We start from the raw sequence: 11687 nt of genomic DNA on the forward strand, positions 1-11687 counted from the left end.
CAACCCACCCCTCACTCGCTCCATCAGCAACGTGCGGTTTTCCTGCTCATTTCCTTCGCCCTGGCTGTGAGGCACCTTTTTCGGTCGTGTACTTGGATTTCAATTATTTATGAAAGAAATTATCTTTATTTATTGTCCTTGCCCGCCAAGCACGACTGACGTTTGGATGCCTGCGCTGCTCGCCTGGATGGATAATGCTATAAATTTTAGAACCCTAATGATTGCTCCTTTTTGTGATTCATTCCCCCTTTCCCCCCCAGCGGCTCCTGATTGGGCTCCGTGTCTGTTGGCAGCCATATTGGTTTATTGGAAGCGCTCGTGTGTGTCGTTTATTTATTTTCATTAAATATTTTACTCCTTTTTATTAGCGTGTCAAGGCACTTCAGGCCCTTTGTGTTGGACAAATTTCGCGAAAGAAGTCGGAAAACGTGGTGTACTTGTGGGATGGAATTAGTGAAGCTTAACTCATCGGTAACGATCAAGTAAAAACTGTTTCCAGGAGATGCAACGTTCCGGGACGGATGGGGTTGGGAAAACTACAAGCCAGATGCCAATGTTCAATGACACTGGAATTTGGAGCAATGGTTGGAAATCGTACGTTTGGAAAGAATAGCATGAAAAGATGCTGAGTGATTTATTTATTTAGTACCGTTATCGTTCAAGCTTTTCGGAAGATTTTACCAGTTATCTTAGGAACTGTACAATATTGTGTTAAATTCTCGCCGACATATCCTTTTTGTTAATCCGATCGGAGCTTCGTTCAAAAATTTAATTAGTGTTATTGATTTTTTGTTATTAAAATTTCGATTTGTGGAGTATTGTATGAAACCCAATGACTATACTATTCCATTTTAATTCTGGTTTTTACATCAAAGTAAAATAATTGGAAGAGTTACGTAAATGTATCTTGTTTTTATTTATTTTTCATTAGACGATAATCCATTTCTGATATCGATCCTCGTACATATGTTACATGATTGGGAGGATTAATTTGTGTAATCAAATTGTTTTGAAATGGCGTGGCTCATGTTACATAACAAAACGTACTTGCATGTGGAAGATGAAAATTTGGTGGAAATCAATACCCGTTCTGAGCTGTTGAAGCACATAATTGATCTTTAAATTGACCTTACGTAATTGTTAAACTCAACATTTTACTAGAAAACCTTCCATGTTAGTTGTTTATATAGATTCTTTGAACTGTCTTGTGTTTGCACAAAACTGTACAGATGATCGATAAATAAACGAATTCTGATTTGTTCTGCTCTGTTTGATGGCAAGAGCGATAAAGTGATAGGAAGGAAGTGGTTGAATGGTAGCGTACAAGAGATCGTTTATCATGAATTCAATTTTTGCATTGCTTTCTGCTCGACAGTCCTTACGATGTAATCAATTATTCAAACCCTTGGATTATTTATCATAGCTTTACAACCTCTATCCTTCGTTTCGTATCTTCTTCTCACTCACTTCAGCTTCTTCATCACCCTTCGGGAGGTGTTGAACTTGGTAGCACTCTTCACCGAACCCTTGCGCCATGTTGCTACATTGTATGATTGATGGTTTCGAGCAGGGTAATTAACGGCATCGGTGGACGGAAAAAGTTCGTCCGACTGCTGATTAAAGCGCAGTCACCCGGAACGTTGCTTGGTGGCTCATACCCCGAGACAGCATATATCCGGGGGGTTTGGTGAAAAGGTCCAACCAAAGGGGCCTAGGGTTTTGCCAGAATTTCTACCTCGGGTGGCGATCGTTGGCGGATTAGGCGAATATTTCGGGTGGATTTACGTCGCGGAATTTGTTTGGGTAGATTTGGGCCGTAACGATTATCGGCGATGATGGCAAGGGACCAGAATTTTAATTTACAACAGTCTCCTGCCATTCGAGAGATTCTTATTACAATGGAAAATGCTGTGAAATTTAGGATTTGACCTTTTCTGAATGTTTAATTGATTCGTGTTGTAGCCGACCGAAACTTTTGCAGTGATTGATAACATTAATGAATTTTAGAGTTCCAATGTTGCATCCGCTTGGTTCGGATATATGTGTTTATGAAACTTACTAAAAGAAATGGCTTGCGTGTATCGATTTTTTTATTGAAGCTTGAAAACCACACGTACCCCCGTTTTCGTGGCATATACATGTTTAAGGTTAATCTGTTTTGCTGCATTGCATTGCATTCATTACTCAGTTTCTTTAACATTGCATCTGTCCCAAAACGGAATCTAAGATCAATGCATAATGTTTTTTTAATTCCTTTTATCCAGAACATCCCAAGGAAATCCTTTTTAGCTGCTGGCAGGATACAGCTCGAAATCGATCGAGTACTTGAACAACGGGATGGGGGGGGAATCGGGGGTCGGGTAGTGTGTTGCCGACAGCTGCATCTTGTACTTGCCGTTCGGAATCAGCTTCAGCAGTGGACTTTCCGAATCGAGTGTAAAGTCATTTAACAAATAGCGACCCTGCAAATCGACATGGGGATGGATAATTAATGATTGTCTACAAATGTGAAACTGTTCCCGTTCGAAAGCACCGGCAGGCCTTCTAAGACCGAACGCTTACCGGATTGTAGGGACACATGAGTGAGAAATTGATGAACTTGGTCGATTCCTTGGCGATCGTGCGTACGATGGAGTTTTCCGACATCAGCGGGTCCACCTTGCATGTGTCCAGATCGATATTCACCATCGTGTGGTACTCGCCCTTGACCAGATGCTGCAGGACCGGCGTGACCTATAACGAAAAAAAAAGACCAGGGTCAATATAAACAGTCGTCTCCTCGAGTCTACATTTGAACCTACAATGACACTCCCTTCGATTTTCTTCGACATCTCCACGTCGGCCCCGAACGAGTACTTATCGTTTTGACTTTTGATGAAAATGTTTCCATGCATGAAGTCCTTGTTCAGCTCGTAGTTGAGGTTCTCAAACTTTACCACTGCCGTGCTCTGTAAAAGTAAGACGTACGTATGCATGATTTTGTCAATGTGAAACTTATTTGTAACAGCAAACTTGCATTAGCAACTCCTGGTCACCGCTCTTACCCGTGCAATCAGCTGCACTACCAGCAACAGCAAAGATAACTGCTTGAACATGTTGTGTCAGTGGTCGGGAACAACTTTACAGCACGCCTGGAACTACAACTGGACCACTGCTGCGGAAAAGGCTTATTTATAGCGCCTACACTGAGATTAAAGTTTTATGATAAAACAATGATTGGCTACGAGATAGTATGTGTGCTGGCAGAAATAATTGAAATGAATTTCAAATATGGATTTTAGTTTGCTGGAATGGGATATGAATCGACTTTTAATTGATCTATTTTAAGAACACAAATTTTCGGTAATCATTAACGACTTTTCATTTTTGATCTACCAAGGTCAGTAATTTAAATGTTTGTTGAATTACTTCAATAAATTTTTAACATTATCATTTGATGTGGAAATAAATGTAATTGTATTTAGACCCAAAATTTTTGCTAAACAGATGTCAAATATATGCAAACTTTAGTACCCAGTAATTCCATTACTATTAGATTGTTTTTTACATTTCCATGTGTGATTAACTCCGAATCGGATTGTATGGCTCGATGCATCGAATAATATCCACGCCATTTCACGACCATTTCACTCGGATATAATTGTTGACGGTATAAAAATTAAACCAACCAGACCCTTCTAAATATTTTCAGTCCGTTTGATTCGCAGGTAGTGTGAAGATCTCTGGGACGTTCGTTGTATGAGGCTCTGAATTTTTCACTTACGCCAATTTAAACTTAAACAAAGCAGAAACTCACACTTCATCCCTTTGCGCTAGGAAGGTGTGGTTATTAGGAAGAATTAGAAGGAAAGAACAATAAACGGAAGAAATTAACGCACTGTTGCGTGTGTGCAGTCTTTCGTCGTCGGTGTGAGTTGTGTATTTGAGTTACAACGAGCTTTCTCAAGCGTTGGAAAAACTTTTCCTATCGCATGCACACCTGTTGAGTTCGGGCTTAGACTCAAGACTGGTAAATATGTAATGCTAAGATTTTTGTTTTATTTGAGAGCACATACAATGGTGAAATAAAAGGAAAAAATCATGTTATTCTTATAAATTTAGCTAAATATCATGCATGAGCTGAGTTCTGTTTTATTTGATTAAACTTAGGCAATGAACCTTGAAATCAATTGTTTATTTCAAAGTATGAACAAACGATCAATTTCAGAAAGAATTTTTATTCTTTCCCTCCATGAGCGATATTTGTTTTGGATATCCTATTTTCAACAGCCAAAGACTCAAAACCATCGCGTTTAAGGCTTATCAGGGTATTAAGATAAAACAGATTTATCGTTTGACTGCGACGTACATACCCTGCAGCCTGCTCATTTGAAATGGTCCCTCTAAGAAGATGACAATAACATGATTCTCACTAAGAAGAACCGACATTTCATTCATTCAATCCGATTGTTGGGCAAAGTTGTTCTTGTTATCGCATGTCCTGAGAAATGCGTTTCGTCGAGAGAGTTTCATTTGGAGGAGGCAGTCCCGTACCCGAAAAGTTCGTAGAAATCCCAAAGAGTCCGGTGTATCTCGAACAGCCGGTGACACCGATTGACTTTCGTGCCTTACCTCTGTGCCCGCTCTCGATGTGCCAACGTGAACCATTTCCATGGAGACCACTCCTGAGACGGATCCCATTCCGGGACGGATCATGGCCGTAATTCTTTCCTCCGAGCTGCCAGTCGTCCGTCGAGTAATTAGCTTCTGATTCTACCTGACGCTGGGACACAACACTTGGGAGATTAGATCTTCGGCGGTCGACCGGGCGACCGATGCTGTGAACGAACTGAAGACCCGGGCCAAAAGGGTGGGTTGTGTCAATAAAAGCACGTGAAGCCTACTGAAAGGACACGCAGGTGCCTCGCCGGCGCCGAAAGCGCTAACTTCTGGACTGTCTTGAACCGGAGGCGACACCCGTCGGCCCTCGAGGGTCTAATGGCGGCAGCCCGTTTATGTTTATGACTGTTGACGTTTCGGGCCGCAGACACAAACATACTTACCGCCCAGCGGGGGACAAATATTGGAAAAGATTACACCGCAGGATAACACGGCAGGCCCGGTTCGACTCATGTTCGAGGTCAACCAGCTTTCGGCAGGTAGACGCCTTTCGATGGCACGCACAATGTCGAGAATCTTCCGCGCTGTACCTCGAGCTGGCTACGACGCGTGCTGCCTTCCTTTTTGGCATGAACCGGCGAGAGGTGGGTGGGTTTTAATGAGGCGCCACCGCAAACATCGACCAAAAACGGGGTCGAGTCCCCGGTCCCTCGAGAGGTGGATAAAGTTCGGGTCGAGCACGGGAGGATGGGCGAAAGATAAGTGTCATTCCATCAGCGACAATATTGAACCGACATCGATCACCTCGACGACAGCCGGAGCAGGTGGAAAGCGGTTTTCGTGTCCTCGGAAAGGTTGCCGTAGGATACGCTAACAAATACCGTCGTGTTACGAGCAAGGATGTAAGCCAGTGGATTTGTGGAAATACATGGAATTGGAATAAGAGAATTTGTTTTGCGAATCAGACAAGAACATGATACTGAGAAAACTTTACAATTTTCGATTGAAAACTATAAAATGAAATATAAATCTTCCAATTTCCAAATTTTTGTTACAAATCGAAAATGTTTTCAGAGTTTTGGTTTAAGTTCAACAATTTATTTGATAAGCCGCTTAGCATGTCCATAAAACAACAGCACGTTCTTTCGGTTCGGTAAAACCTCCAGTCCAGAGTGGACCGCCGGCGATTATTGATAAAGTTCTCGTCAGCAGCTCCTGACAGCGGACACAGCTCCTGCGTTTGCAAGGGAAAAATGGCGTCAGGATGTTGTTGTTACCATCTGCGCGCGGCCAGAATGCGAAGAAGGAAGCCCGTCTTTTATCTCCGGACAACAATAAAATGCAAGAAAAGAAAAAAAAAACAGTGGAAAGAAAAGGACCGATTGTAAAGCAGAGCAATTTTTATGTAAACCGTCGCTTTGACTGTTCCGGAAATGTAAAACCCATCACCGTCCTTACGACCCGGTCTCCGCGCGTCCACCGCAAGCCCCACCCGCTGCCTTACGTGAAAACGCGCCTTATTGGAGAAGTTTCTCTCTGACCCTTTGCATTGCTCCATGGAACGCTTGCAAGGCGCAAAGGGAAGGTGGTATTTCGCATTTCGGTCGGGATTGTTTTCGCTTTGTTTGTTTGTTTGTTTGTCTGTTAGTCTGTCTGTTTGTTGTGCGATGTATCGCTTCCCTTTGCTGTGGTTGTGGCTCGGGATTGTGATGTCCTTTCTTGTGGAGGTTTTCCGTCTCCTTCCTCATTTTCCTCACGGTGTTATTGGTTGGTGTTGAATAAAGTGTGGCCGTGAAGCTGACACGACAGTGGCGGACTTCCGGTTGGTTGCACGAGGTGTTGAAGAAATAAAGTTGGCAAACGACAAGGAAATTGTCTCACAGCTAACTGCAACCGCACGACAATTCATTTCGTTTTCAGTGTCCGTACGTTGCTTTTGCTCGCTGTGGTCGTAAACCGATGACAATGTCCTTTTGCTATCTACGAACATTGTCATTTACATGGATATCAAATTAGTTCCAACAGTTTGCAGAATTGTAACGTTTGACCCGCGTTTGATTTTTGATCACGAACCTTTACTAAAGAATGTGCGCTTAAATAACGACAACAGAGCAACGAACGTTCTGAATCATCTTTCCTTCTGTTTGTTTGCTTCCTTTGTTCCTTTCTCTGGACTGTCTAAGCTGCATTCCAGCGCTTTTCGCAGACGATGACCACGATGCACTCCATCCATCAGCGCGGCTATCAGGTGAAGATCTTGAAGGCCACTTTGTCCACATCCCTCAGGGCCGAGGTCAGTGCTGTGCGTGTGTGTGTTCGATCGTTCCCTTCGTTCCGTCGTGGCGTCTTCTCCGTTTCCTGCTTCGGCGCCAAAGACGACCAGTTGCTCGAGAGGCGCATTACTTGCAGCTCGACCACAAAAGGCCCCATTCTGCCCGAACCGAACGGTATTGTTCACGGACGGACGCACTATTGTCATCGTGATACCGGTCCCGGTTTCGCGTTACGCCGTGGGAAGGTCATTTGCCGCCGGCGGGCTTCCACTCCCAACAAACTTCTTCGCACCGTCTTCGGCCACACATTCCATCTTCGTACCCTGCATGCAGCCCATCTTCGGCCACCGGTATGCGTGTCGGTGGATAACATCTCTCTAGCTTGCTCTATCTAATACTTTGGTAGCTGGACCTTCACCACTTCCGCCAACCCATCCCCGTTGGGCAGCCATTGTTCTCACCGCCGGGAATGCAAAAAGCGACCGCAGAAGATTATCCCTGGCAAGCTGACACCGCGCGGCCGGGCAGATCCGGAGCGCACCGGAGCCGTCCGATCCACTCGCGAATGATTTACGGCCACGGTCATGATCAATGTCCGCGCGGTTCGAGGCTGCCTTGCGATGGCCTCTGCACCGAAGATGTGGGAGCGACAACGATGAATTACTGCTAATTACCCGCGAAAGCCACCGCGAGATGAGGTGGAAAGGTGCTTCCCCTCGAGGAGGGGGAGGGGTTTAATGGTGCGAAGTTTGGCCGAAGTGGGTTTGTTTTCTCATCGTCTTCTATTTGATAATACCTCCGTTGCATCACCGGTGGGTTGGTTGACGGTGTTGCATTTTCGCATTAGTTCGGTTTATCCGAACGATGGTTACTGCCTTGAGAGCGTCAGTTTTTATTTTATGTACCTGAACCTCCAAACGGCCAAGGTGTGTGTTTTAATAATTTAATTAAAATCCGTTGCGCAAGGCGACATTGTTACTTCAGTCGGTAAATTGGTGTAAATTTGTTATGCCGAGTGGAGATAAATGATTGTAAATCCTTTTGAAAACGATCGTACACAAATCGTTATTGTGTGTTTATTTTCTTGGAAACATTGGGTTGGGTCCGCAACGGTGAGCTTTAATTTCAAGGAACCGTCAGCCATCCAAAACCGACGATGGAGTTATGAATCTCAAATGAGAGGAAAATACAATATGTAACGCTTCCACGAAAATCCAAAACACGAGCATACTTTACTGATTGGCCTCGGAACCAAACAACAATGTTTGGCCTCAAAATGGGAAAAGCACTCACCTTTAGAACGGAACGCGATTGCCCACCGGTTGCAACCGTCATAAAATAAATAAACATAAGTACATTCAAAACAACGACATGAAATTGCCCCAGGGCGGGTTTGAAACAACAGGGTCCACCGCGTCCCGCCGTCACCCCAAAAGGGGAGGCGGAGAGGGTCTCCCTTTGTCTTTGTAAAGAATTTCAAAAATATGTTCCCATTGTTCGGGTGCTGCACTCTCCGCTTTCGCGTTTACATGCGAAGTCCCCTTCCCGCCGATGGATGGCCGAAGGGGCGAATGCATTATTGTCAGCACCACGGTGCGTCATCAAGCGCTCTTCCGGTGGGCCATTTCCGGTCCGGTACGGGAGTACGGCGGGAGTAAGTGCAACTATTCGTAACGTTCGATCTGGCGATTGTGATTCCACTTTCGTGCGTCGGAATGAAACAGAAACGAAAGAACGTGACATCGGTCCGCCGCTCGCCGGACACAATGGATGTGTCCCAAACACAGCCATACACATTCCAAATTCGATTCCAAACCCGCGAACGTATTTTCCCAACACTGCGTGATATTTTGGAGTTGGGGGTGTTCGAGACTGCGGCTTATTTCAGCTCGGTTTCGCAAAAATCCGTGTCCAACCCCCAAAGAGGTCACGAATGCTTGACCATACGGATTGCGGAGGGGCCGAGAGGGGGGGGGCGGAGGTGGGACCTGGGTCGCTTGGACGCTCGGAGTGCCGTTGACTTAAAATGTAACGTCACGGAACGGCGTGGTTTGCATGGTTTCGTTACGCTCTTACGAACGGTGCCATGTTGTGTTTTTATTCACCCTCCCCGTTCGCTTCTGGGCTCCGGCTCGGCTCGGCCTTTCCCTTTGGGGCGTGATGAGCGAGAAAGAGTGCGGAAGATCGCTTCCCTTTTTCGCGCCCCCTATTTCCGCCTCCGAAAAAGCGAACCCTTCACCCGCACATTGTAAAGTTCGAACAATGGCCACACCGCTTCAGTGAGCGGTAAAACACGCGGTTGAATAAAAAGCCTCCCAACCCGCGGGCTCCTAAGTCACGGGGGGCCAGAGCGTGCGGTGGATATATCTTTCCACCGTTCCAAAATACCCCCCTCCAGTCGCTGTCACTTCGTCGCCTCCTCCCCGAGAGGACGGTGTAACGAATTCAGTCACCGAAAAACGGGCACATCGCGGCGGAGCGCGAGCAACCGTAACGAAAGTGAATTTTGGACCGACAATGCCGGTTGATTCGGCGAGGGGAAAGATTTGTCGTGAGTCGAGCGCTGCGAGTGAGTCCGGTGAGAAATCAGCTGGAGAACGTTCATTTGGATCTGTTTCCCCAGGACGGCGTTCACGATGGATGCTGCGTGAGCCTTCATGTGATTGAGTATAAATGCATCCGTGGCCCAACTCATGTCATCTCTCCGAGTAAACTCACGTCGCATATCACGTTTATTGTTTACCGTTTCGCAGCGGTTTCACTTAATGATGTCAATAATTTCGTCCAGATGACGTTGGAAACTGCCCGAGCAAAGCGTGTGCGTCCACGCGGTGACGCTCGATGGGCTGCTAATATATATAAAGCGGCTCACTCCAATCATATAGTGCACTATCGGACCGTTACGCCTGAGAAACGCCGACCTACGAAAGCTTGCTAGCGAGACTGTCGGACGAGATTGTGAACGATGAACGTCACGACTCGATGCACACGCCTGCGCGCTCTGCAGCAGCTCGTCTCCTCATCATGACGCGTCGGTGGAGGAGAATTCGATGAAAACAGTGAGCTGCACGAAGGTGAGCCTTCTCTCACCAAACCCTAGCAGGCGGAAAATCACATCTCATCTCGTTTCGCGTTCTCCTCTTCAATCGCGCGTTGCATCGGGAAATGCAGATGCACCAGCGCGCCTGATGCACTTTTTGAGGGGGCAGTTTTCGGTAGGCTCTCTCACGAGCGTGCTTTCGCTCGCTCGACGTCGTTCATCTCACACTCACACGCTCTCCGATTTCGGCGTTCGGCTGCTGCGTGTGCTTTACCGTCGGCGCCGTGTTGATATCCATTCGAATGCCCGTCCCTTTTGGTGAAGGGCATCGCGTTGGCGTTAGAGGCAGAAGACAGCCGTAGGAAAGGTGAACAGAGTGAGAGACAGGCGGCGAGGTAAACAACGTGCTCACACCCCACAAAAGCACAACAGCCGCCGACGACGGCCGATCCGAGCGAACCTTTGCTGCCTTGTGGCCCTCTAGAAGGTAGCGGTCGAGTTTGTCGCTTCAGTCTGGTTGTCGCGTTGGTTGCGTACGAATATAGCACGCGGTTCGCCGTACGCAGCAGCACATTTTCCTTCCCTGCTTGGGCGAAGCGAATTTCCGAGGCGTTTTGCACGCGACGTGCACGATTTTCCACGCGAAGAGAAAAACGCACTGAAGCGCGCGGCCACCGAGCGTGGCGTAGATTTTCCTTGCGTGAGTGGTAACAGTTGCGAGTGGGTTGTTGTGCTCGAGGCGAGCGATAGTCAAATTTCAACGATCGCCAGAAAGCATCGTTCAAGTGAAGGTAATTTCAAAGTGTAGGCTATAAATTGGTGTAGTTTTGGGTGAGTGTGTTTTGTGAAAACAAAGCATGAAAATGAAACATAGTAAGCGACGCGAGCTAACGATGTTTGAATGAACGTGTGAGTGGGTTAGAGTTTTGAAATCAGCTGATACGGTAATCTTCAGTGATTTATGTAGTGTTTAATATTTATAACATTTGCGGTATTGTGAAATGTTGTTGATAATTTTATTGCTTGCCAAGACTGGTGAACGGTGTTTATCGAAACAGTTACTTATGAAAATGGTTGTCAGTTCGTTAATCGTCAAATAAAATGAAATATTTTGCAATAACTTACTGTGAAGCCACCTCAATGATACATTCGTTAAACTGTGTGTTAGCAGCCGCACCGCGTCGACCCAGCGGCTAGCAGAGAGCGATGGACCGACTGACACTCTCACTGACAGGAGGCTGTCAGTGGAGAAGTGTCCTGCGGTGTAAAGAGGTGCAAAGAAGACCTCTTCTGATCGGCATCTCGAGCGGAGCGGACGCGTCGTCGTGACGGTCCGCCAGTTTTAATCTGTTATTAGTATCTTGTATTTTTAATGTGTTTATTATAATAAAGTTATTGTTTTATCACAAAACACAAAAGTGGCGACGAGGTAGAGAGACGATTGTACGCGGCAAATGAAAAAAAGGCGCACGGCACGTTGTTAAGTAAAGAGGTCAACGGTCGCGCATTACAAAAGTGCAATGGAGGCGCATCGTGAGCAGCAGCCATCGCGCGAGGTTAATGGCTCACATCGGCAAGCTGATCCTGAATCAAGCTGGATTCAGGAAATCTTCAAACAGCAGCGGGAAGCTATGCAGCAGCAGCAGCAAGCGTTCCTGAACCAGCAGGAGAAATTGGTGACGGAACTTTTTGCGGTTTTAAAAGCTAAAGAGCCGACGGACACGGCGAGAACGATCGAGTCTTTAGCGAACAACATTAAAGAATTCCAGTTCGAC

General features: G+C 46.2%; 1 protein-coding gene across 1 annotated transcript; it reads right to left on the bottom strand.

The window, feature by feature from the left end:
- Nucleotides 1-2285: 2285 nt before the first annotated feature.
- LOC131288807 (uncharacterized) lies at nucleotides 2286-3095 on the bottom strand. The gene is made up of 4 exons (XM_058317984.1): nucleotides 3045-3095; nucleotides 2802-2948; nucleotides 2563-2733; nucleotides 2286-2462 (listed from the first exon to the last, which is right to left on the bottom strand). Exons 1-4 carry the CDS (start codon nucleotides 3093-3095, stop codon nucleotides 2286-2288), a joined length of 546 nt encoding a protein of 181 aa, XP_058173967.1.
- Nucleotides 3096-11687: the final 8592 nt, after the last annotated feature.

Source organism: Anopheles ziemanni, chromosome 3 (assembly GCF_943734765.1).
Source record: "Anopheles ziemanni chromosome 3, idAnoZiCoDA_A2_x.2, whole genome shotgun sequence".
Lineage (NCBI taxonomy): Eukaryota > Metazoa > Arthropoda > Insecta > Diptera > Culicidae > Anopheles > Anopheles ziemanni.